This window comes from Ovis aries, chromosome 2, assembly GCF_016772045.2.
Source record: "Ovis aries strain OAR_USU_Benz2616 breed Rambouillet chromosome 2, ARS-UI_Ramb_v3.0, whole genome shotgun sequence".
Taxonomy (NCBI): Eukaryota; Metazoa; Chordata; class Mammalia; order Artiodactyla; family Bovidae; genus Ovis; species Ovis aries.
Genome location: NC_056055.1, coordinates 202,745,545 through 202,772,331, shown reverse-complemented (window position 1 = coordinate 202,772,331; position 26,787 = coordinate 202,745,545). Strand labels below are relative to the sequence as shown.

Sequence of the window (26,787 nt, the reverse complement as noted above, 5' to 3'; positions counted from 1 at the left end):
CTTGCGTTTCTTTCTGGAGATCATACATCAGCGTATGTTCATGAATTGTATGAAATGCTGGGTTAAGTCAATAGGCTTGTACTCCTGCAATTATCAGGTATTTAGCTATCCTGTAAAGTTCACAAATGCAGCTGCATAGAGGCCAAGTGAATGGAGCAGGCAATTCTATGCTAGTTTAGGAAAACAAGGGTAATGGATAAGCTGGTAGGGAGCTTAGGTGAGAACCTAGAGATCTGGGGTCAGGAGCCCAAATGACGACAACGTGCTAAGCTATTCTGCTTGAGAAAATGCTTTAAATTTTTATAGTCAATCCTGAAGGAAATCAACCTTGAATGTTCACTGCAAGGACTGATGCTGAAGCTGAAGCTCCAATACTTTGGCCACCTGATGTGAAGAGCCAACTCATTGGAAAAGACCCTGATGCTGGTAAAGATTGAGGGCAGGAGGAGAAGGGGACGACAGAGTATTAGATGGCTGGAGAGCACCACTGACTCCATGAGCATGAGTGTGAGCAAACACTGGGAGGTAGAGAAAGACAGGTGAGCCTGGTGTGCTGCGGCCCACGGGGTCGCAGAGTCAGACACAGCTCGACAACAGAAAGGGAGATGAAGAGAGAGAGTCAGCCAGGACGGTGTAAAGGTGAAGAGGCTGGGAGAAATGACTGGTAGTGAGGTAAGCAAAGGAGCTTCCAGAAGCAGGAGGACCACATGTGCAACTGTGAGGTGTCCACTGTGTGGTGTGTGAGGTAAGCCTTGCTTGGAGCATCCAGACCTTCACCACACTTGGTGTGAATGGTCTGAGTGTGTGTGGATACACACGCACACCCCCCCCCCCCAGACCCTTGCACACACAGACTGAGGAAGCGGCTGAGTTTCATGTCTGCATCAGTGCAGGGCTGAGGAGATGCGAAGAGGTCACAGCCTGCTGGCAGGGTGCAGGTGAGAATGCGGGGGATTCCCCACATCCCTGAACTAACACAAATCTCAGGGCTCTTGACTTTCTGCACACATGGAACTGGAGTCCAGGGGGCTGGGACTCTGCTGACATGGCTGCAGGTCATGTGAGACTTGCTCTATTCTCTTCACTGGGAAGCCGGGTTGCCCAGTAGGGGTGGTTATACAGGATATGCCACAAAGAGCATGAGGAAACTCTAGTCTGTAGAGAGACTGACACACCATTCAGCCACTGGCCAAATATTAGCTGAGGGTGGGGCTGGGGATACAGCTGTGGATTAAAAAACCCAGATTCCTGTCATCCTTGTGGAGCCTACATTCTTTTGTGGGAGCTGAGAGGAAGAAGGCGAGAGGATCTGTTGAGCTTATGGGGGAAACAGTGAAATACAGATGGAGAGAGAAGAAAATGACAATGGTGAGAAGAGGAACTTAGGATTCCCCACCCTCCATCAACCATAAGGCTAAGATTAGAGCCTCCAGGTTCTGAGCTAATGCAAGGTGCACGTGATACCAGATGGGGTGTCTTTAGATTTCAAAGGATAGGATGGGGCAGGCTGCAGTCAGAATGCCACGACAGCCTCCACAGTCCCCACGGCCTCAGTCCCCAGACAGGACCATGGACCCTGCGGGCTGTCCATGTGCTGGGTGAGGAAGATGGTATAGGAAGGGGCCTTTGCTAATTTCTTTATCAGCTATAAGATCACAGTTAATTTTTGTTGATTAAACTTGTTAACATAATTATGTGCTCAGAGAGTTTACAAGATGGACATTTGGGGTATAATCTGTATCCCTAGGTCTAACATGTATTAAACAAAGCTGGACATTCACACCACGGTTAGTTCAGGCCTCCTGGGCTAGCAACAGCAGGGATGAAGGCCACACACAATAAATTGTTAATCTGTTTAATGCCCACTGGAGGATGTGAAAAGCCTGTGAAGTTGGCATCAAACTATGCCTCCACTCCTCTGGGTATTTCAACAAAAAGACTGTCCTCAAGCATCTTAGTAATTCAAGCACTGCTATGTATGATTGCTTTCAAAACTCATGCATCAAGGCGAGTCAACGGATCTCTGCTGCGTCAGGACCCTGCTCAGAATATATGAGCTGGATGCAAAGCAGGATTAAGGTGCTGGCCCCAGGCAGCGCCCCAGGACCTCTCCTGTGAGAATCAGTAAGGTGAACCTGAGAATTCCACTGTATTCTTTTGTCCTTTCAAGGCAGCAGGTTTCTGGAAGGGAAGAGTAAGGGACGAGGATGTGGGAGCTGCAAAGGAGGATGGGACAGTAGAGGCTGGCCAGTCCTCTGGCAGGCTGTCAGACAGCAAGGAAACAGCATCATAGCGCGCTGAGAGCCAGTTCAAGGGAAGGTCCAAGCGGAAAGGCTGTGTCTAATACCTTTATGACTGCTCTCTGAGGCTTGCAGGATCTTAGGTCCTCGACCAATGATCAAACCCGTGCCCTTAGCAGCGAGATCGTAGAGTCCTAACCACTGGACCACCAGGGAAGTCCCCGAGCCTAACACCTTCTAAATGCCCACAGTGCCTGGTGTCATGCCTAACTTTCTGAGCAATTTCATCAGTGCCATTCACAAGTCCCACGAAAATTTCTTAGAGACACGAGGACAGAGATACACACTGAAGGGCTGTCTGATGGGAAACAACTCTGTGGGCTGGGCAAGGGCAGAGGGTGCTGGGCAAAATCCAGGGGGGAGTTAGGAGACGGGGAGGGGAGGAGGGAGGAATGGCACTGGAGAGTTGACGAGCCACAGAAAAATCAGTGTCACTGTCCCATCCCTGCTGCAGAAGCAGAAAGGTCACGTGTGGGCTTTCAAGGTACCACTGTGTGTAGACAGACAGCAGCCTCCAGATGAGAGCTGTTTGTAACTTACACCCCGAGAGTGTGCCCTGTGCCCCACACATTAGGGAGAGCATCAGTGCATCACTACAGTGAGTTCATTCAAGCGTCCTAACAAACACCCTGGGAGGTATGGGCTCCTCTCTCCCCTCACCACAGGGCTCTGGCACATGCCCTTCCTGTTGCTGGAAGACCTTTCCTCCCCAACCCTGCCTTTCTTCATCTCCTTCAGGAAGGTGGCTTCCTTCAGGTCTCTGCTTAATCATCCATTCTTCAGAGAAACTCTGATGGAGTTTTAAAAAACTTCCATTCTTAGACTTTATGATCTTAGACTATTGTGGGCTGCTCGACAAAAATGGCTTGATAGTGATGAATGGAAGGGAAGACAGCATATTCATTTTTCTACAGCATAACAGTAATGAAACTCCTTAATTGGTATATTGTAGTGCTTGCATATAAATCATGTTTATGCAAAAATTTATATAACTTTTGTCACTGATGGAATCTAATCATTTGAGACACAAGCTTATGAATAAAAAGTACAATGATATTCACAAAACCTCACAGGGTTTGGCTCAGAATCAAAACATGTAGAGAATGATTCTGTTTGCAAATTGGGAGGGTAATAAATTATTGAAATTTGTACTTTCCCCATGCTAATCATCTGCGATTCTAGATTTGGGGTATATTTGCTTTTCAAAGGTGACACTTGGAAGAAACACGGAAGTCTTTAATCAGCTTTCTGCTGACCACTGAAAGTTTTCTAAATGGCTGGATAAAATCCTCAGGAGGGCACCAGACTGAAGACAGACACTATCAAACATGTTCTACATAAACTGAGCTCACAAAACACCCATGCTGACCTCACATATCCAGACGTGCTCTTTATCCTTCCAAAAACACATCTTCTCGTTTTATCTAAACTGCCTAGATAGTAAAATTTTATCCTGTTGCCGTAAAAAAGCTTTTATTATTAAAGCAATAAGGTGTAAGGAGAGGAAGATTACCATGGCCGAGGCTTTAGGGTTTATTATATAGTTAATCACAGAGATAAAGTGTCATTTTATAAAAATGTTTCCACTGTCTTGATTCCTTTCTATAGAGGACTAATCATAACAATAATAAAAAGAATCAGAAAGGCACTTCCTCAGGAAGAGATTTATCATGTTCTTCTCTGTGAAAGACTTCTTTAAATGTGGAGGTGAAGACACAGAGAGACAAAACGGCTTCATTTGAGAGCTCGGAGGAGCCATGTAGAGTGGGGTGTGTTTCATGAATAAAGATGCCCTGATGGGGAGCAGCCACTGGACTGTCACTGGGTGAGAAGCCGGAGAGCAGAAGCTACTGGCAGATACTGAGGAAGGGAAGGTAGGATTTCAAAGGGAGCTGAACAAGATCAATCTCCCACAGCAGCCGGAGTCAGATGTTAAAGAGTTAAAACTAGGCCACACTTCATCTTCCTGTGCTGGCCTCAGGGAGGCCGCGTAGTGAGAGAAACTGCTTGTGAGCATCTGATCCCAGACAATTCTGCTTCACGACCTTCTGGTGGATGAAGTGCTTCCATGTAGAGCTTTAACTCCTGGGCTGCCAAGCAGAACCAAGCGGAAGAAAAAGAGCTTCAGGAAGAAGACACAGCCCATGCTCGCCAGGAGGATGAGCCTCCGGACCGCCGGTCCCTTAAGAGAGAAAAACATTGTATAGACTGGACTTCCTGATGATCCCGTGGTGAAGACTCCACCTGCCAAGGCAAGGTACACGCTTCGATCCCTGGTCTAGGAAAATGCCACATGCTGCGGGGCAATTGAGCCCTCGCGCCACAACTACTGAAGCCTGCGCTTGGAGAGCCTGAGTCCGCCGTAAGAGAAGCCACCACGAGAAGCCCATGCAGCACAACTAGAGAGGAGCCCCCACTCACTCAACTAGGAGCAACTAGAGGAAAGCCCACACAGCAACAAAGACCCGATGCAGCCAAAAATAAAAAAATAATTTTTAAAAAGAAATGAGGAGATAGCTAGGGAGGAAGGATTCTACTGAATGCTAAGGGGGTAGCTATTGACAAACCTAGACAGCATATTAAAAAGCAGAGACATCACTTTGCCAACAAAAACTGGTATAGCCAAAGCTATGGTTTTTCCAGTAGTCATGTATGGATGTGAGAATTGGGCCATAAAGAAGGCTATGCGCTGAAGAATTGATGCTTTCGAACTGTGGTGTTAGAGAAGACTCTTAAGAATCCCTTGGACTGCAAGGAGATCAAACCAGTCTATCCTAAAGGATATCAACCCTGAATATTCATTGGAAGGACTGATGCTGAAGCTCTAATACTTTGGCCACCTGATGTGAAGAGCCAACTCATTGGAAAAGACTTCAATGCTGTAAAAGATCAACGGCAGGAGGAGAACACGGCGACAGAGGATGAGATGGTTGGATGGCATCACAGACTCAATGGACATGAGTTTCAGCGAATTCTGGGAGATAGTGAAGGACAGGGAAGCCTGGTGTGCTGTAGTCCATGGGGTCGCAAAGAGACACAACTTAGCAACTAAACCTGTAACAACAACAACAAAAGGGGATGTTTCACCTCTCCTTGTTGTTGCTCAGTCACTCAGTCATGTCTTTTCCTGGCCTGTATCAAATAGCTTAAAGCATGTCAATGAGAAGCCATAAAGCCAGAGCTCCTCTATAAACAATTTCCATTTCTTTCCCTAAAGAGAAAGGGTAATGTACAAATGTCTCCCCTCATCTTGGGCTCTGCTCCTTACTGCGGCATCAGGAGTAAGAACTGTGACCATGGGAAGAAGGCTAGCTGAGTGCCTGGCAGCCTCGTCGTGCTAGTGGCTGCTATGCGGACCCTGAGCTGGGAGCAGGTGCTGATGGGAGAGACCACCTGTACTGCCCAGGAGTTTAGGCATCTACATCCCTTTCCCTGGAAGAAAGGATTGTGCCCACCAGGTGGAGGGCAGAAAACCTCCCTTTATCCACATTGGGTGTACTATACTATTACCACGGGAACCATTTCTAGTCCACTCCCCACATATTGCCAAGAATTCTTGGGCCCAGGGCAAAACTAGCCAGGGGTTTCAGTTCACCCATTTCTCAACGATTGCTGCTGTCACCAAAGGTGTTCCTGGCCCGACAGTCACACACACAGCAAGACTACATGTGGTTCTCTATTCCTGGGGTCAGGAGAACAGGTACCTACAAATGGTGCCCATGCGCTTGCATTGCTGCCAATTCCGCATTTCTCCTTTCTCCCTTTTGCTCCCTGAAGACTAGCAGAATATGCCACCCCAAAATACGGCACTTCGGTATATTGATTACTGTGAACACTATGGGCAGTGAAAAACAGCAAATGCAGGGACACACTTTCTCCAATCCGCTTCAAGACAGACTGTCCAAAAGGAGCTCAGTTGTCATACACCCACCTCCTTTCCCAGTTTTCATCAAACAGGGCGGCTGCTGACTCTCATCACAGGAGAGACTAGAACTGACACCACAGTCAGACTTTGTCACAAGCTGTCATACCTCCTGGGCTTCCCAGGTGGTGCTAGCTGAGTGTGCTGCAGTCCATGGGGTTGCAGAGACACAACTTTGTCTCTTGGTGAAGAACCTGCCTGCCAATACTGGAGACATAAAGAGACATAGGTTCGATCCCTGGGTTGAGAAGATCCCCTGGAGGAGGGCATGACAACCCACTGCAGTATACTTGCCTGGAGAATTCCATGGACAGAGCAGCCTGGCGGGCTACAGTCCATAGGGTCACAAGGAGTTAGACATGACTTAGTGATTTAGCAGTAGCAGCAGCAGCAGCATGCCTTCCATTTGCTCTTCTAAGGACCAGTTCATCTTTCCTAAAAATCATGTACTCTCCCCTCAGAGATCTACATGCCTCTCCTCTTTCCCTATTAAGATGGTATTCAATCCTGGATTCCAGGCCACCGTGGGGACTTCACTTTTCCCTAAGTGTCTCCCATGTGTACGAGGTGTCCACGTTAATACACGTTTGTTTGTTTTTCTCTTGTTAATTTGTCTTTTATAACAGGACCCCAGTCAAGAACCCAGAAGGGTGAGGGTAAATATTCTTCCTCCCCTGCATGTCCATCCTGGCCCCCTTCCTTGCCTTGGCTGCTGGTCATTGTTCTCACCACTCACCAGTTTCCACGACACCCCTTCATCCACTTCCCATGTGATCAGGTCCTCCTGAGTTATCCCAGAAATGGCTCTCCTAACCAGCTCCACTTGCCAGTGTGCCACTACAGCTCATTATCAAGGAGCCGGCTATGCTCATTTATTTAGCTTTCTGTTGGGATTCCTGAGTCTTTTACCTTCTACTCTGTCCACGTTTGCATCTCAGTTTCACAACAACCCGTGTTCTTCTTATAATTGGAATTTTTTTTTTTTCTGAATGCAGCAGTGATTTGACAATTGATCTAAAGATTTCCTGAATTCCAACGTGTTGTGCAATAAACATACAAAACCCAACATGCATGTCTACAGCCTGTCAGCTGGGGTTGGGATGCAACTCTTTGAACAGCTGCCTAGAAATCGTGACTCTCAGGGAAATAAAGTAGAATGTCTCTGAGCACGAATCGGAGTTAACACGTACGGCAGGTCTACATCACTCTGGCAGCCAGTGAACACAGCAGCTGGGCTCCATTTGCCAATCAGGTTGAGGCCATTTTTTCCCTTTTTTAAAAATCAGAGGTAACATAACCCATTAATGTTAATACCTCTTAGTCTACATATTTATATTAGAATTAGATAATGATTTAAATTATAGTTGATGAATATTTTACCACACCATCTGAGGTGCATAGACATGTGCAGATGAAGCATAATGACTAACTCTCAACACAAAATCCTGGAGTTCCTTACACACAATAGTTAATTGAAAAACAAACAAATATGGACAGGGATTCCTTTTTCTTCTTGGAATTTAAGAAATGGCATCAGAGTTGCAAAATCCTGCAAATTCTACAAATCCCACATCATCACATGTTCAATTAGAAAGTATCTACATTCCTTATATACTTCTATTTAGAATTTTACATCTGATTTGATTTAATAATATAATTTCTTATCTTTGCTGACTACTTCTTAGTTTTGTTTCTTTCCATGGAGATCAGCATTCAGGGAAAATAACTTATCTGTATTTCAGCTTGGCACCCTACTCCAGTACTCTTGCCTGGAAAATCCCATGGACGGAGGAGCCTGGTAGGCTGCAGTCCATAGGGTCACAAAGAGTAGGACACGACTGAGCGACTTCACTTTCATGCATTGGAGAAGGAAATGGCAACCCACTCCAGTGTTCTTGCCTGGAGAATCCCAGGGATGGGGGAGCCTGGTGGGCTGCCGTCTATGGGGTCGCACAGAGTCAGACACGACTGAAGCGACTTAGCAGCAGCAGCATAGGTATAAAAATGATATGACTTACTACCATCTCCTTTTTTAAAAAAATAAAAGAACAACAAAACTACATCAATGAAAAAGAAAGCAAACTTCTATCTGTGGTGTTGATTGTCTTACAGCACAAGGGTACCACTTAAGGAGTAACAGTCTTCATTTCCTTCATTTTGTGCTAAGTCACTTCAATCGTGTCTCACTGTTTGTGACCCCATGGACTGTAGCCCACCAGGCTCCTGTGTCCATGGAATTCTCCAGGCAAGAATATTGGCGTGGGTTGCCATTTCCTCCTCCAGGGGATCTTCCCAACCCGGGGATCAAACATGCGTCTCCTGTGTCTCCTGCACTGGTAGGCAGGTTCCTTTACCACTAGCGCCACCTACAGCTCTACTTCATTTTACATGCTCATTGAAAACAAAAAACTGGGAAATGTAGAAAGGAAGATAAAACAAATTTCAAAATAAAATCTGTCTCATACCCAAAATACAGCCAACCACTCTGAATACTGTTGCATTTCCCTCCAACTTGGGGGGAAGAGGGCATCTAGGCAGAAGCCGCCATGGTGATGAATCACAGTTAACACATACTCAGGAACAGAAACTAGAAGAGATTGATAAGCCCAGAAAAAGTCACAGAAATGCTGGCCCATTTCCGACCCAAGGGAGTCAGGCCTAGCCTCCACTGCTCTGGCCTCCTGAGGGCTCCTGCATCTTTTGACTCTTGTGTGAAGGGGAGAGAATGTATACTTCTTGGTTTGGGCCAAAAGGCTCTCACCAGCCAGCAACTCCAGGCTCATCTGCTGCCCCTCATCTTCAGGACCTGCCCCAGCCAATGCTTTCCCGAATAGGGGCATAAGGAATACAGCAAACTGCATGTACACACATTTTTTTTTTTTTTAAGCTGAGCTATGTGGCATGTAGGATCTTAAATCCCCAACCAGAGACCAAACCTGTGCCCCCTGCATTGGAAGTGCAGAGTCGAAACCACTAGACCACCAGGGAAGTCCCAGTGTTTACTTTTCATTCCAAAAAGTAGACTTTCCCAATCTTCAGTATACAGATTAACCATAGCGCACATAAATTATTTATAAATAATTTTTTTGGTTTGAGAGGGATGTGCTCAAAATTAACTTTGATGGAGTAAGACCCAGGACACACACTCCTCTCAAATCATGTTGTGGTCTCTCTTATCTTCTGGTTCCTTGTGTTATTTCTTCTGCATGGAATCCTTTTTCCCTCCCAGGATGACAAATTCCTAGTCTTCCTTCAAAGACCAGCGCAAATGTCGCCTCTGTGGTCAACCCTTCCTTAACCAGGTGCTATTGATTTCTCCTCCCCCAGGCCCAGCTCCGAGGCAGTATGCCTTTGTGCAGTTTCTATATTCACCCACTAGCCCTGGGGTTCTACTGTATTGGGTGGATGAACGAAGAGAAGGGAAGGGAAGGCAGACGGAAGGGAAGGGAAGGAAGAGAGAAGGCGTGGCAAGGAGGCCTGATGTGGTGACAACTGTGGCCATTTGGAATCAGGGGTCCCTTTGCCTTACATCTCTCTTCACCAGGGAGTAGACAGTAAAAAGCTGTGATGAAATATCCATGTCTTATAGCCGCAATCCAGTGTAGGCTCAGTAAACAGAAAGGTGGAACGGATTCACTTCCTCCCAGTGTCTTGGTAGAGAGGAAAAGACATTTACTAAATGCTTACCTGAAAGAGAAGAAAACCGGTCTAGACTGAACATCTATCATGGACCAGGCAAGACATTTTCTAGAATAATCTGCAGAGTGCATATCTCGTACATGAATCTTCATAAAACTCCAGAAAGCGACAGTAGCCCTGTTTGGCATCTGAGTAGAAGTTAGGAAACTCAACCCTATTCGGTACTAGAATATGTGGAGAGGAGATTTAAATCCTATCCTGTCTAAATCCACACCTCATGCCTCCTAATTAAGTTGTTAATAAACCCAGGAAGATGTCACTTTTGTTCCAATATGGCCTATTAAGTACCAAAGGTAACAGTCACTGGAGCAATAATGTAACATACATGTAAGGAAATCTACTGTCTTAGCTTCAGGTACAGCTTTTATATGATTTGTTGCTGTGCTAGATGATAAATTGCCCCAAATGGATTATATTTTAAATTTAAAAACCACACACATACAAAGGATACACACTCTCTTGGGATTGTATAGTTACAACACTTTGCTTAATTCCTTTTCATATTTCTGTTCTATGAAAAAACAACGATTCCTATTCGGGAGCATATTCTGAAGCTGATTTGACGGGTAGCCTTCATTTGCTGAAAAGATTCAGAAATCTTTTCAGATTTCAAGATGAAATCAAAACCAACTTCTTGTCCTCTAGCTCTTCTTCTGGGTTTATTATTCTGCAGGAAGGCTGCAGTGAAAGAAAGTTGACTTCCAACGCTAAGTGTGCCGCTGACAAGACGTATGGAGGTAATCACATGTGGAGCTCACAAAGGCTATTAATACAAGGAGGTGCTATTTATGCTGGTTTCCCGGGGACCGTATCCAAACTGAAAAGGCCAGTTCTGTACTTTTTGTATTTATCAGCCTGCTCTTTCTTCATGTCGACTGATTCACTCTGCCCTTACAGTGGCCCTGGGGAAACATCTAACGCGGAGAAAAACCTTGGGGAGGAAAGAGGAAAAGAGAAGCTTTCGCTTCCCAAGAGTGAGCTACCCCTATTTAGAATCACACATATTCACGAACAAGGCAAGATTTGAAATGCATTGTGCCATGGGGACTTGCCATAGACACAAAGTCACAGGAACCTTGAGATCCTCCATGGTATAAGGTATTTACCCTTTTCACAGTTTCAGAAATGGATCCTGGAACTGATTTCTGTTTATTAGACTGGTGCCGAGTAAGGACAAGGAGTCATTTTGGGCAGTTTGTCAGCTAGGCCAGTGACAGAAAAGCATACATACAGCTCTCTTGAGGCATAAATATATTTATTAGCTTCTTCTACTACTGTCTCAATATCCTTTGCAGGTGTATGCTCATCTCCATAATGTGCGTTCTTTTAATATGCTGGCATAATCTCCAGTACTGAGTGTGGGGAGAAGGCATGGATTTGTCTAATTTCCACAGGATAACACAAATCACTAGCAGGTAGACACTTGGAAAAACCATCTGATGAGAAGAAAAGAGATTAGTCAGAAAGTCTTGTTTGGATAAGCTTTGATCAATGAAAAGATTGTATTCCCTTGCAGGGCAGAAGGACGTAGAGACTTTGTATTAAACTTCTTGGAAAAAACATAAAATACGTAAACTCTTGGTTTTATCTGCATCATGTGTATAGGCTAAGGAGTTGGCAAAATCTAGCAATTATCTAACATGTTGTTGATATTTTAACAGGAAACCAAAGGCCTGTTAAAGTCCTCACGTGACAATACTAAGTGACTACAAAGGTTCCTAACGTCAGCTCTCCCTCCTATTGGTAATCCTGTGATAAACATCCTTTGTTGAAGGGCTCAGAGAAAAGCATCACTTTATTACTGACCAACACCCTGCCCCAGACACTCTCGATGCACTCAGAATGCTTCCTATTTCAGTCACACAGTTGGAGTCTCAACTCATTACCCACACTGACATCCACATCCTCCATGTGACTGAACTCAAAAGCCAGATTTGCTTGTTGTCATAGCATCTGTTCTGAGGCGCAGATCTGATTTAGGACCTGTTTCACCTAATATATATTTCTCCTGTACTTACCTATCAAAGTAGACAGAGTGCCTTAATTTCAATATTCTCCTAATTAAAAAAGGGTAATTCTCTAAGAGAGGGTCCACAAATACTTGCCCAACCACTACAGCACGGTAAGACTGCAAAGAGACCTTCTGTTGTCATTCAGTTTAAATAGCACAAGGGCAGGCCCACCTGAGGATGTCACTGGTACCAGAGTAGTTGGATATAAAACATGTGTAGCCAGAAACACCAAACAATATTGCTGCCTGGCTAAAGCCAGAGGAAAATAATACTTCCCCAGACAGACACTTAATGGAACAATTCCCTACTGTATATATCTTTACATGCCTCAGATCTTCATCTGAATCCGGGTCCCCACTGCGTTATTTGGTTTTATTACAAAATGAGAAAAAAAACAAAAAAAGAATCAGCAGAGACAGCATGGTGAATGAAAGTGATGGTCTATCTCCAGCTACAACTTTCAGTTCTTAATTTTTCCATTTTCTCCTAAGGACTGACTTGAATTCTATAATGAAAAATAGGCAAAGAAGCAAAGTCCTCAATTTTCTACACTTCAGTGTAATTGTTTCTGCTGGTCTTAAGGAAACAAAAATGTAATTTGACCTTTAAAATGCACAGCAAGGAGGTTTATGTTTCAGAAGTATGGGAGAAATGCCTCCCTACTGCACTGCTGTGAAAAGAGAAAACACTATGGCTGCATTGGGGGATATGTGAATGATCTGGGCATGGAAAGGAAATCTCCCTCCTCTTGTCTGCAGTGGTGGATTAGGAGGGCTGCTAGAGGAGGGGCAGAGAGCTACTGGGTAGTGGCGGGGGTGGGGGGGGTTGCAAAGGCAGGACTCTCCACTCTTCACCCAAGGAGCTGCAGCAGACCATGCAGAAGGACGGTGTAATTTTCGTCTCCCTTTCCTCTCACTCAGGCTTTCTCAGCCTTATTGATGTCTTGGACTAGATTGTTCTTTGGTGGGGGTGGGGAGTGGGGTTGGGGAGACTGTCCTGTGCTTACTAGGATAAGTATTAATAGTGGTATCCTGGTGTCTGCCTACTAGATGCCAGTAACACTACCTCTCTGCAGCTGTGACAACTTGAAATATTTCCAGACATGCCAACTGTCTCCCTGGGAGAAAGCAAATTCATCTGGTTGGGAACACTGCTCTAGCCCCAGACATATCACCCTCCTTTGCGGGACTCTCAATCTGTGGTTTTCAACCACAGATGCATAAGAGAATCCCCAGGGGATCTTTAAAAACAAAAACCCTATTTCTGGGTTCACTTATGCCCAGTGAAATCAGCATCTCTGGGCCTGGTACCAAAGCAGAGGATGACCACAGAGCTCTAGAGTTTGTAATTATAGTGCATACACACACATGTACTTTGGTACTGAGAGAAGTAAATATTAATTCTCAGGCATCATCTTTCAGTCAATGCTAAGTTATTCACAAAGAGAACAAATGAAAAACCTGAAGGGCACCGAAAAACTCAGCTTTTAGCACTGTATGGAGAGCCAGATAATAGAAAAGACAGCTTAAAGTTTGGGGAGTTTGACCAGGGGGAGGGGAGGAAACAACCAAAGAAGAAGAATCCTGTTATGTGATAAATCTGCAAAAGTGAAGACAAATGGTCTCATCTGGACTCAAGCTGAAGCCGTTCTAAGGCTGCCTGCTCCAAGAATTTGATGTTATTCGGGCACCCGAGAAGCAGCAAAGTGGGAATATGGGACAGACTGCTGCCTGGCTTGCTCTGAAATGCAAGAGCCCCACTGACAATTTCTTCTTCGGGAGGCCTTCTCAAGTTCATATCCCAGAAAAAGACACATTTAAAATGTCACAGCAGTGATATCTGGTCTGTGCGTGGGGCCACCCTGCTGACCACCCTGGTGGTCTGTGTGTGGTTCTGCTTGGCTACCCACAGGGCTTTAGCAGCAGATAAAGAGCCCTCCTTCAGAGGGGGATTTGAGAGATGCATAAGATACACTTATCTCGAAGTGGCTTTCTCTTTAGCCGGCAGTTCTCACATTTAGAGTCATTCTTTCGGCTGGAGGAGAGCTTTAACAGACTCTGTTAGCTGGTTAACATGCAAATCTGTCACTCTGGTGGGGGCGGTGGCGGGGGGATCACATGGTCATCAAAACGATGAGACTACCAGTGACACAAAATGAGTTTCAGTCGTTATTAAAAGGAAGAAAAGAAAAAGGAGACAGAGAGCCCATTACAAGGTCCTACAGTGTAGCAGGGGTTTCCTGGGTGGCTCAGCGGTAAGAATCCACCTGCCAATGCAGGGAACCCAGGAGACAGAGGTTCAGTCCCTGGGTTGGGAAGATGATCTGGAGGGAGGAAATGGCAACCTGCTTCAGCAAAATTCCATGGACAGAGGAGCCTGGTTGGCTACATTCCGGGGAGGTGGGGTGTCACACAGTGCGGTCACACAGAGCCATTCACGACTGAGCAACTGAACACGCAGGCATAAAGCAGTGACTGGGGTCGCCGTGAGGCCTGTAGGGGGCAGTAGGAGGCTCACCTGCCCTTGCAGGGAGGGAGTGAACTCCAAGATTAAGGGAAAGCCAACGGAGAAAGGGAAGGTGGGCAAGGGCTTATGGTCGGGGGAGCTGGGAAACTTCTGACCTACTTCCAATTTCCAGGCACTGTTTCAAGAGAAAATAAACACAGGTCCAGGAACACGTCTGGCCACTTTATACAGGAGGCATGCTTTGACTGATTTCCCTTTCTTTTTTGAAAGCAAAGCGGCCTAAACATATTATCCCCTCCAGCCCCCATTCCTTGCAACCTGGTTACCCAGCACATACCCTAACCCTCTGGCTCCTTACCATCTTCCGTTTTCTTTAGGAATGCTTTTAATTAGATGTTAAACTGACAATAGCACCTAACAATTTTTTTTACAGCTCTATTTTGGAATCCTTTCTCCCCCAGCATATGGCAAAACTATCAAGTATTACTCTCCTTCCTCAACGCTTTTTGAATTTAATGTTTTATTGCTCATTTAAAGCCGTCAACATCAACTTGGCCATGCACACACAGATTTGTGAGAAGTTAGACTAGTCTGCACACAAAGCAATTAAACCTGGCAGCTATGATTCGAAAGGATGAATATTTTCCAGTTGTGGTAGGGGGCCAATCATATAGGAAAGAAACCAGCTGCTTCATGTTAGTTCCTGATGTGACTTTTCACACAGACGCTCACGTTGCAAAATTTATTTTCTGTGAAGACATATTGAGAGGGTATTGTGTCATCTTTGTTCCCCCTCTTAAATCCCTAATTCTTTCTGGAAAAATGAGAAGGAGCCATGTAATGATCGTTTAGCCCCATGCAACTGTGTCCTGGTTAAGCGCCAGCTCTGATATTATAAGTTAGCTACTTAATGGCTTTCTTCAGTAACATATTGAGCAAAACATTCTTCACAGCCAGATTGGGAAGGACAAGGATTTCCTTCATTTCGCTCAGACTCCCGTGACTCAGTACTGAGCTTGTGCAAACCACGGCTTTCTCCCAACGTCACACAATTCATTCCGGTGAATTCCAGCTTGGGGGGGAATTGAGTTACTTGGGATTCACCTCCTGAAGCTGGTGCTTTGGTAGCAAAGTGAATACGAAGGTTTTTTTTTTTTTTTTTAACTGAGTGTCTATTTATTTCTAAACTACACACAGCGCCTATTGAGTGCTTAGGTGAGAGAACAGGGTGGCCCCGAGGAAGTGAAGGAGAAGCCGCAGAGGGATGTACCCCACACCCCTGTTGCTAATGCACCACATGAGTCAACATCTGCCTCAGAACCGGCACTCCTGGAAATCTCCAGAGGACGCCACATCCTCCAAATCTGGATACACTCTGTGATGCGGCCCTGAGGTTTCCACTGTGCTAAATGAATAGCGCCGCACTCAAAATTCTCTCTAGTGCCGAGAGTTCGTGATTTCAGCACCACTAGGGAAGTTTCATTTTTTAAGCTTTTAAGCTGCCTTCTTCTATTCCGTGACCTACTATTTTTTCAAGAGCACCACAATCCTTAAGATCCAGCCTTTGCTCCTCAGAAAATGAGAGGCTTTAATTCAAGCACATCGCCCTGTTGCCTGGGCAGCATACTTATTTTGAATAGAGGCCAAGTTTTTCCCTTTGGCATAAATGCATGTTTGTGGTTGATAAAAAATACTTTAGTTTTATGTTCAAGTTAACATCTGTGTAATTATTTGGGGATTGTTTTGCTGAAGGGTTAGGGCAGAGAACAAGGGGTGGTGTTTTCCCCTTTCACAGAAATACCATACGGGAAGTAGTTGGTCTAAATGTTCTCTTGTTCAGTTTGGAGGGAAAATGTCCTTTTGTCAAGGAGGTGACTTTTAAACAGCCGTATTGCTTTGGCAGAGCTCATTCAGAAGCCATCCTTCCCATCGGTATAAAACACGATGTGAATTACAAGCAAAGATACGCATCTTCCCTGGGTGCTGACTTTCCTGGCCCCACACTTCCCGCTCTTGAGGAGTAAAGCACTCAAAGAATCTGTTATAAATCTCAAGGTGTCTCATGAGCCATGCGATGTTCATTTTACTAAGGAAATAAAAAATAAAAGGACTCAAAGCAGCTGGAGGAGAGAGGTAATTTGAGGTCATTGCTACACTCTGTCGATTAGTGTGTGACTCACTCAGAGGGAAGGTGTCACACGTGGGCCTCAGAGGAAGATTGTATCCTAAAATGCCACACCAAAGGAGAAGACAGAGTAGTCTTCTGTGAGCAGCCTCCAGACAGAGGCTCCAGACAGAGGCTGGTAAACCACGACCCCGCTGAGCCAGATTTGCCCCCTGCCTCCGAAGGCTCTCCGGCTGCTTCCACAGCCCAACAGCAGCCCTGAGTAGGAGCACACAGGCCTTACAGCCTGGAAAGCTTAAGGTTTTTTAACCTGCCGGCACTTTACAGGCGACATGTGCTGACTCTGGCTCCAGAGAACAAGTCTGGATGTTGCGTGTTCTTTTATTTATTTATTTTTGGCTGTGCTGGTCTTCACTGCTGCACATGAGTTTTTCCTAGTTGCAGAGAGCTGGGGCTCCTCTCTAGTTGTGTGCAGGCTTCTCATTGTGGTGGCTCCTCCTGTTGTGGAACAAGGGCTCTAAGGTGCTTGGGCTCAGTAACTGTGGCGCTCTGGCCTTGTTGCTCCACTGCATGTGGGATCTTCCTGGACCAGGGATCGAATCCATGTCCCCTGCATTGGCTTCTTACCCGCTGGAACATGAAGGAAGCCCCTGAGCATGCTTTTACATATTAGGGTCCCATCAATTCATGGGAAATAGATGGGGAAACAGGGGAAACAGTGTCAGACTTTATTTTGGGGGGCTCCAAAATCACTGCAGATGGTGACTGCAGCCATGAAATTAAAAGACGCTTACTCCTTAGAAGAAAAGTTATGACCAACCTAGATAGCATATTCAAAAGCAGAGACTTTACTTTGCCAACAAAGGTCCGTCTAGTCAAGGCTTTGGTTTTTCCAGTGGTCATGTATGGATGTGAGAGTTGGACTGGGAAGAAAGCTGAGTGCCGAAGAATTGATGCTTTTGAACTGTGGTGTTGGAGAAGACTCTTGAGAGTCCCTTGGACTGCAAGGAGATCCAACCAGTCCATTCTGAAGGAGATCAACCCTGGGATTTCTTTGGAAGGAATGATGCTAAAGCTGAAACTCCAGTACTTTGGCCACCTCATGCGAAGAGTTGACTCATTGGAAAAGACTCTGATGCTGGAAGGGACTGGGGGCAGGAGGAGAAGGGGACGACAGAGGATGAGATGGCTGGATGGCATCACTGACTTGATGGACATGAGTCTGAGTGAACTCCGGGAGTTGATGATGGACAGGGACGCCTGGCGTGCTGTGATTCATGGGGTCGCAAAGAGTCGGACACAACTGAGTGACTGAACTGAACTGAACTGAAGGATAAATTGAGAAGGAGAAGGGGACGACAGAGGATGAGATGGTTGGATGGCATCACCGACTCAATGGACATGGGTTTGGGTGAACTCTGGGAGTTGGTGATGGACAGGGAGGCTTGGCATGCTGCAGTTCATGGGGTCGCAAAGAGTTGGACATGACTGAGTGACTGAACTGAACTGAACTGAAGGATAAATTGGAAAAGTCGTGTAACTATAAAATTTAAAAATCAATGATAATAATAGTAATAATAACACTTTTTATTTGTGTAGCATCTTTACCTTCTCCGAGTACTTTCAAACATATTCTTGGAGTTTGTTTTGAACAGTTAGTGAGGTTATAATCTGATCGAACAGAGAAGTGTTCCACTGGGTGGAGGGTAAATGATTCCTCACTGAATGATAACTGAAGGAGATGGTTTGTTTTCAAGTCCCTGCTGACTTATGCACCCCTGGAATCTCACAGTCTAAGTAGCAGATGATTTAAAGTTTGAGACTTTTACATTAGGTTACTGTTTGACATAATCCTTAGTTTCACACTATGCTACAGTCAGCAAAAAAGCACATCAGTGTCAAAGAAAGGACTTAGAATGGGAAGAATATGTGGAAAGTGTGATCAAACTCTGGAATCATGATAGGCCAATATAGGGAACATGCTATGTGAGCCTGGACATTGTGGACATGTGTTTTCTTTGTTCTTATTTTCCTCTTTAACACCACGATTTTTCTCCAGGGATCTAGGGTTCTTCACCTCTCAGTTCATGGAGTTCAGCTGGGGTTTCCCCCGCAACCTGCCAATGTCCCACCACTAACTCTCTGGGCAGGCACGTGACTCTGGCCTGGCCAGTGGGAAGACTGTCCCTGTGGCCACAGGAATTGGTTTATGGACAGATATATGACCCAACCCAGCCAATGGGAATTAGCCCTTCTGGACTTTTTTATCAGAACTACTGGAAACAAAGTCCTCTCTAAGATCATGGGGCTAAAGATTGTATAAGCTTGGAGCTGCCAGCGTGTCATCTTTGCTGCTACATGGAGACACTGTACCTAAGAGTGAAGTGAAGAATAAGCAGAACCAGGAGACTGTGGGGGACATTGGGCAAGGAAAGGAGGCAGAGAGAGAGAGAGAGAGAGAGGAATCTGAATCCTGCTAACATACTGGGCTTAGAACCAAATTTGCCTAAAGGAATTTCCTGGGATTTTCATGTACATCAGTAATAAATCCTCTTTTCTCTTTAACTACTGTGATTTGAGGTTCTGTCACTTGAAACTGAAAGTGTCCTGATGGATACACTGAGAACATTTTTCTACTGATATTAACTTAATCTTTTTACTAACAGATATTTCACTCTGACTGTGGACATGAGCAAAAGTATAAGGCTGAAAGAAATGTCTTCCATCAAAATCCACTGCAGAGCAGGGCAGGGCAGGACCAAAACCACACTGGCATACCATTTCTTAATTCCAGTCTTCAAGGTACCAAGAATGGGGGTCTATCACTAAGTTTACATAAGCTGTTTCTGAATTTTGTTAAGGGAGCTTTTCTTATTTTATGATGACATCAGGCTGGAAAATATTCTTTCTGAGTAAGCATTCATGTTAACCTTCCAAAGACTTGTCAAAAATATAGTTTTTGAAGTTTTGTCCTTTATTGAGGTTGTGTTCTAAATCATTCATATACTTTTGACCCAACTTCAAACTCCAGCGAATAATGTCTATCAGGTTTCTCTTTTATTTCAAATTTTCTCTTCTTTTCTATTCCCAAGATATGCATCTGTCAGCAGGGTTTAAGAAAACTCACTGAAGTGTTGTTCTGTGATGTTTATGTATTAAATAAACATTTTTCCATCTGATGCTTTTACCTCTAGGAACAGCTCAAGTACCATAAATTGATAGTTTCTAAGTGAAATTACTCACCAGTTGTGTAATTCAGCAAAGGCAGCTTTGATCTTCTTCACGGAACTATCAACCTCTTCCTTGATCATGACACGATATCTAGTTAGAGACACAGTACAGCGCTGCAAATCCTTCACTGATTTCTCAATATTTGGGCCTGAAATTAATGTCAAGAAAGAACATGTTAAAGTGATCAGTTTATTTTTTTTACTTCTGAGCTAAACAACAACGACAGAGGCAACTATATCCCCTTCTAATAAGAAGAGATCTTCTTTTGTTTTTCAATTGAAAAAAAAAAGTTCCATTAAGAGGATGTTTATAATCCCAATTATTTTAAATCCAGAGTGGGTGGTTTGTGTGGTCCCTGAGAAGCTGTGATCTCACCAGCGGGCTCTCTGGCTGGGCCATTTGGGGCACATGTATCTCCTCTACCCTTTGCAAAGAGACTCTGATCATTATGTTCTATTACAAACTGGGGTTTCTTAGAATCTGATACGTCTAAAGACCATTTGTGCTGCTGGCTCTCTCTATAAACACCACTCTGTGTGGTTTAAAGCCAGCAGGGCTTTTGGAAGAGGAAAATGACATAGAGGTTGGGAGAGGTACAGATGGGCTAGAGAGAGGACAGAGCATCCGTGCCAGGTACCCTGGCTCTGGCCCCATCAGTCCTGAGCCAGGCCTGTAATTATAGCAGCAGTACTTAAAGCAGCTCTGTGGGTGCCAATCTTGCCTGATTTCCTGAAACTGTCACCAGGCTTTACAGATAGTGCAGAGCAAATAGGCAAATTGTACTTATCCCAACAAGGGCATGGTTTCTTAGAAAAAAGAAATCTCTCTCAAGAAAAGTGAGAAGGTATAATCAAACCCTAGCCAAGGAAATCAGATACAACTGAGGCCTGAATGAGAATATTATTTAAATCCTCTGGTAATCAGAAAGGAAGCGATTTAGCCCCTTTTATGTTTAATACTAGTTATGCATAAAGTATCAATATATCAAAGTTCAAAAAGTAATCAAAATACAGTGTGTCCAATATAAAACCCTCTTTCAGTGTCTTTTGTCTGAAAGTTCTAACACAGAACTGAATTTACATGAGGAACATCATATCAGAAGACATGGTTGGCCTCTAAACTCATCTTTAGTCAATGCAAATTCAGAACCTGTATATCAGGGAAACATTCAACATTCATGTGGCTAAAGAGGCTCCTGAATTAACATTTGCTTTATAGGATGTTAGGGTACCAAGTGTTTGTGGTGCAAATTTATCCATGCCTAGAAAGAGAAGAATGGCCACAGAGAGGCAGGAAAAGAGGATATAATTCCACTTAAACATTCAAGCCCTTTGATTAACAACGGAGGAATCATATCTGGTTTTCAATCCATGTGGCTCACAGAAAGAAATGCAATTTCAGGTCTAACTCTCTTTACTAAGCGGCATCTTTTGGAAAGTTCTGTCATTCAGGTACTTCTCTGTGTGCGCAAAATATGTTGAATCATTTGTGCAAAAGAAATCACTTTACCTCTTTTCTTTGCCAACTCATCTGGCTTTATTTCAAGATGAGCTGCAGGGGCATTGGACTTAACAGGAGATGTTTTTGTCTTAGGCTTGCTTGGGTTACAAGGCTGCTCAGCTGACCACTGTAGGCCATCTGACCTCTCTGGTGTTCCATGTATAGGTTTGGGGTTCCCATCTAAGGACAGTTTCTGTTGCAGTGGTCTGTTGCCTTCTGTAAGAAAACACCAAATAATGTCTGTGAAGTGATAAACTAAAAACACTGATGATCAGCTGATGGGGATGCCACAATTCTGGGTTTTGTTAACATCTTGGCAATAGTTCCTTTCACTGCAAACAGTCAAGAAACTGTTTTAATAGACTCCCCAGAAGATGAAAGATATACTAGAAAGAGCCTTGTTCTTGGAGTTAGAAAACCTCAGTGGGTGTTTTGACTGTAGTAATTACTTACAGAGTGACCCCAGGCAAGCCACTTATCTCTGAGTCTTAGTTTCCTCACCCATAACTACCCAGGAAGGTCCTTAGGAGCCTTATATGCATGAACAGTTCCCCCACTATTCAGCAAAGGCTTAGATGTCTTCAAGTGCGATTTCAAATTGAGGCTATAAAAACATAGCCCTCCCATCTCCAAGTGCTACATCAATGTCTTTTGGTATTTTATTCGGAATTAATGAAGGCAGAAGAGAAGCTAGGGCAAGAATGAAGTGACAACAGGTCCTATGATCATTTCATCTAATTTATGAAAGGATTAAATCAGGAAACATCATCACAATAACTCAACTATATTTTAAATCTAGAGAGTCAGATTCCCTCTGGAGCTTTAACAGATGTGGCAATAAATTAGCAGCACGTTGCTTTCGGCATCTTTTAAAGGTAGGTTCCTATTTAGTTATTGCTGGAGTGGATTAAATGGCACCTCAGTGGCCTGAGAAGGAAATGTATCACACTTAACATCTTACTGACAACCAGAGAGAGCTCTGGGTATGAGAAAAAGGGAAGCCAGCCTGCTTTTGCAGGTCAGGTTCTTGGAGAAAGTTGGGTGTAATGGAAAGAGTGTAGGTTTGGCACTTCTGACCTTCCTGATGTCTGGATTACCTTGTATGAATGAGTCCATTTCTCTGGCCAACTATGGCTCATACCCAAACAGGGCACAACATCATCGCTATGAAGCCCGGCCTCTGCCTCACCTCTCTCTACTTCCTGGTGTAACCTGGTGCATTAAATTCAACACAAAGTTTTCATGTCTGCTCCTTCCCTGCAGAGGCTAAGATGCCCTTAAAGGCGGATGCAAAATCTGATTCATTTTTGAAGCTCTAGTACTTGTGTCTAGCTCAATAGCTATCTGTAGGATTGTGACTGAATTAAAGTACTCTTAAAACGATTTCACAGGAAAAAAAAAAAAAAAAGAAACAAACAAAGAATACCTTTCCTGACACTGTCACAAGCATTATAGAAAATACACTTGGAAAGTACAAAAGAATAGAATTTGGTCCTAGTCAGTTTGGCTTTAGACGTTTGCCCATTTATGATGGGTAAATCTGATTTTAGCTGAATCCATCACTTATTACCTATATATCAAAAAGGCACAGCCTACATTTTATAGGCTGAATATTGAATGCTTCTTAAAATTTACTTAAAAGGAAATTATAGCACACAGTGGAATGTTCAGCCCAGGTGGTGAACAAAGTAAGTAAGGACTGAAAACATCATTTCCTCCAGTAATAAAACAGATTTAAATGATAGTATATAATTTTATCTTTAGTTTTACTAAAGTTTGGAACTTCACTGCAGGGGCAGTGGTTGTCAAACTTTAGTGTGCATAACTTTTCCCCTAGTACTAATTGCAAATGCAAATTCCCTGACACCACCTGCAGAAATTTCGATTCAGAAGTGGATCCAGGATTCAGCTTCCAGGTGTTTCGGTTGGGGTGGAGTTGGATGGTAGCTGGGTAGTACCCTCACCGGGAGAAACTCTACTGTGAAAGATGAAAAACTAATTTTTTGATGACTGCATAAATGTTTTGTTAAAAGTGAGTAAGTATAGGCTGGTTCCAACTCTCTCTAAATCACAGTTGAGATTCAGGCTTGATGAAATTCAATAAATTAAGACTCTAAAATACAGTTCATTGTGCATAGTGTAGTAAATTACTGTTATTCTTGAAAATAAAGGGGATTTCCATTATAGCCTAGTGGAAATAATGACCTTAGAACAGAAGAAAGAAATTATTCTGTTGAATGCAAAAGCATTTTAAATGGAAGACCAGCATGCAAATGAGTTTGGGATTATTAACCTAGAGCTGAATATATTTTGTGTATCAGAGAACTGATATGAGGGCTACTGGTTCATTTCATCATTCATCCAACAAATGTTTATTGAGAAATTTGGATAGTAGTATTTTTTTTAGGACCTGAAAGCTGTCTCAACGGTGGGGTCATTGAATGCCGGAAAGATCTGAGTTCTCAAAGACTACTTGGGTATATTTGCACACTGGTGGTACAATCTGTCTCCAAATACAGTAAAACGCTAGGATTCTTTCAGATGAAAACTGGTAAATTGGTGGAGGGTTAGAGAACTATTGACTATAACAGAATTAGTTCATTCTGACCACAGGTGCTGATATTTCTAGCAATAGAATAAAGAGTCCTTTCCTGGGTACAGTGATTTTCCTCTAACATTATGAGCTAGAAATACCATCCGTTTTCCACCTTTCTGAAATCTACTTGTAAACTTTATCATTTTAATTAGAAATTTTGTTTATTTATTTTTGGCTGCACTGAATTTTAGTCGTGGCACATGGGCTCTGTAGTTGTGGTGCAAGGGCTTAGTTGCCCCATGGCATGTGGGATCTTAATTCCCTGACCAGGGATCGAACCTGTGTTCCTTACAGTGGAAGGCAGATTCTGAACCACAGGTCCACCAGGGAAGTCCCTCCACTTGTAATCTTCAATAGACTATAGCTGACTTGGAGCTGAGTCATATCACTCTCCAATAAGGTAGCCACTAGCCACATGAGGCTATTGAACACTTAGTACAAAAAAAAAGGAGAATTAAAAATATTCCTTTGCTCAATAAAAAATATTATCACATGTCAATATGATTGTCAATATAATTTAGATAGAATATATTACTCAATTTAATTCACCTGTTTAGTTTTACTTTTTAAATGTGTCTATTAGACAATTTAAAATTACATGTACAGCTCATACTATTTTTCTATTGAAGAGCCCTAATACAAACCAAAAGAAGCATGAGATTTGTTGGCCTACAATCTATAGTCATTACAAATTTATATTCTAGACTAAGAGTATTGATTTTAGTGAAACCTTAAAATATCCTCTTCAATTTCTACATGAGAAAAGTGGAGACAGTGATGTATGTCTTGTTCATCATTATATGCTTGGTGCCTTGTGGGTACATGATGAATACTGAATGGATGGGTGAATGAATGAATCAGTATTACTTTCATACTTTGCATGCCTGGGGCCTTTCCAATTATAGGGAGCCTAGTTTGATATGAGTCTCTGGCTATGTCTTTATCCAATATTCATCAAATACTTGAACCAAAGGAGCTACTTCTTGGAAAGAAAAGTTATCTTTGGAAACGCCCAATCTGCCCAGATTTCAATAAAAATTATATTTGAATTTAATCCTTGTCCATGTGTCTAAAAATTTGCTCCTAGAAGCTTATGTGTTTTTGAATCTATTACCCGAAGCTTCCTCTTATTAAAATTACTTATCAAATCCCAACATAGATGTTATATAGCTTTCTGAGTATGGATCTGATTTCTGATCCAATTTAACTCAACAGGCCTGTATAGAATGACCATCGTGTGCTAGCCCTGGCTAATTCGCAGGAGTTAAATGGGACATAGTCTTTCTGCCCTTAACAACTAGTATGTAAAATATGAAAAAAGAATATAAGACTCCAGCATGATAAATCTGAGTTGACCTTTCTCCACTAAACTACTTTGGCACCTCAGTTGAAAATTTGTTGACTGTATCTGTGTGTTCTACTGCTGAACTCTATTCTATTCCACAGATCTAATTGTTTCTCCTCACCCTGATACCACATTATCTCATTCACTAATTACTATATAATGAGTCTTAATATTAAATAATGAATGTCCTTCAATTTTACTCTTCTTTTCCAAGATTGCCTCAAGGTCTTAGGTCCTTTGCATTTCAATATAAATTTAACAATGAACTTGTATATCTCTTTAAAAAAAATCTGATGGGATATTAACTGCATTTGCATTCAGTGTATAAATCAATTCGGAGATAACTGGTATCTCAGTGATATTGCATCTATTGAGTACTGGACATTATATAGCTCCCCATTTCTTTAGGTTTTCTTTTATTTGTTGCATCATTTTATGGCTTTCAGTGTCTTGTGCATCTTTAGTTTTTATTCCTAGGACATCAACCCTGAATACTCTTTGCAACGACTGATGCTGAAGATGAAGCACCAATACTTTGTCCACCTGATGTGAACTGCCAACTCATTGGAAAAGACCCTGATGCTGGAAATGACTGAAGGCAGAAGAAGAGGGCAACAGAGGATGAGATGGTTGGATGGCATCACCAACTCAATGGACATGAACTTGGGCAAACTCTGGGAGATGGTGAAGGACAGGATGGTGAAGACTGGAGTGCTGCAGTCCATGGGGTAGAACAGAGCTGGTCATGACTTGGTGACTGAACAAAAATTTTAGATGACATGCAAAATGTCATTGTATATATAGTAATTTTTTAAAACTTCATTTCCCAATTGCTGGTTGCTAGAATACAGAAATACAATTTAGCTTTTATATATTGAACTTGTACCTAAAACACCTTGCTAATTTCCTTATCAGTTTTTTGTTTTGTAGCTTTCTTGTAATTTTCTAATAGGCAATAATGATATCTGTAAATGAAGTGTAGTTTCTGTCTTTCCAATCTTTCCTTGCCTTATTAGGCTGCCTAGGAATTCTAGGACAATGTAGAACAATTACTCTTGCATTGTTCTTGATTTTAGGAAAACTACATTCAATATTTTATTATCAAGTATTATATTGGCTATATAGTATAATTTTCATATGCTTATCAGTAATTTTTCTTATCTACTGGGAGTTTTTATTTTATCAAGTGATTTAAGATGATCATGCTGTTATTTTCTTTGATTTTGTTACAACATTGGTTGCTTTTAAAATGTTAAACCAATGCTGCATTCCTGAAAAAAACTACTTTGGTTATAGTGTATTAACTTTTTAATATATTGTCCTTATTTTGGTTTGCTAATATTTTGTTGAGGATTTTGCTCTTTTATTTATGAGCAATGTGGTCCTGAGATTTTTCCTGTAATAATTTTTGTCAGGTTTTGATAAGGCTATACTGGCCTCATTAAATGAGTTGAAAAGTGCTGACTTCCTTCTATTTCTAAACTATTTCAGGAAATAAAGATTTGTTTAAGACTGCTATTATTTTTTCTTAAATTAAGAGTTCACTGGTGAAGCCACCTCAGCCTGGAATTTTAATTACCAATTGCTTTGA

The 26,787-nt window shown here is 43.0% G+C and overlaps 1 protein-coding gene across 20 annotated transcripts in view; it reads right to left on the bottom strand.

Annotated features, from left to right (window-relative positions):
- SPATS2L (spermatogenesis associated serine rich 2 like) overlaps positions 1–26,787 on the bottom strand; it is a 184,322-nt gene that overhangs the window by 18,803 nt on the left and 138,732 nt on the right. For 15 of the 20 annotated variants that reach the window (XM_042244051.1, XM_012141929.4, XM_042244050.1 and 12 more), the window contains 2 exons: positions 21,265–21,471; positions 19,768–19,903 (listed from right to left, as the gene is read on the bottom strand). In XM_042244051.1, coding sequence (XP_042099985.1) covers positions 19,768–19,903; positions 21,265–21,471 — 343 coding nt within the window. The remainder of the gene's footprint in view (positions 1–19,767; positions 19,904–21,264; positions 21,472–26,787) is intronic. The other 5 variants (XM_060410186.1, XM_042244058.2, XM_042244059.2 and 2 more) reach the window with 1 other exon arrangement.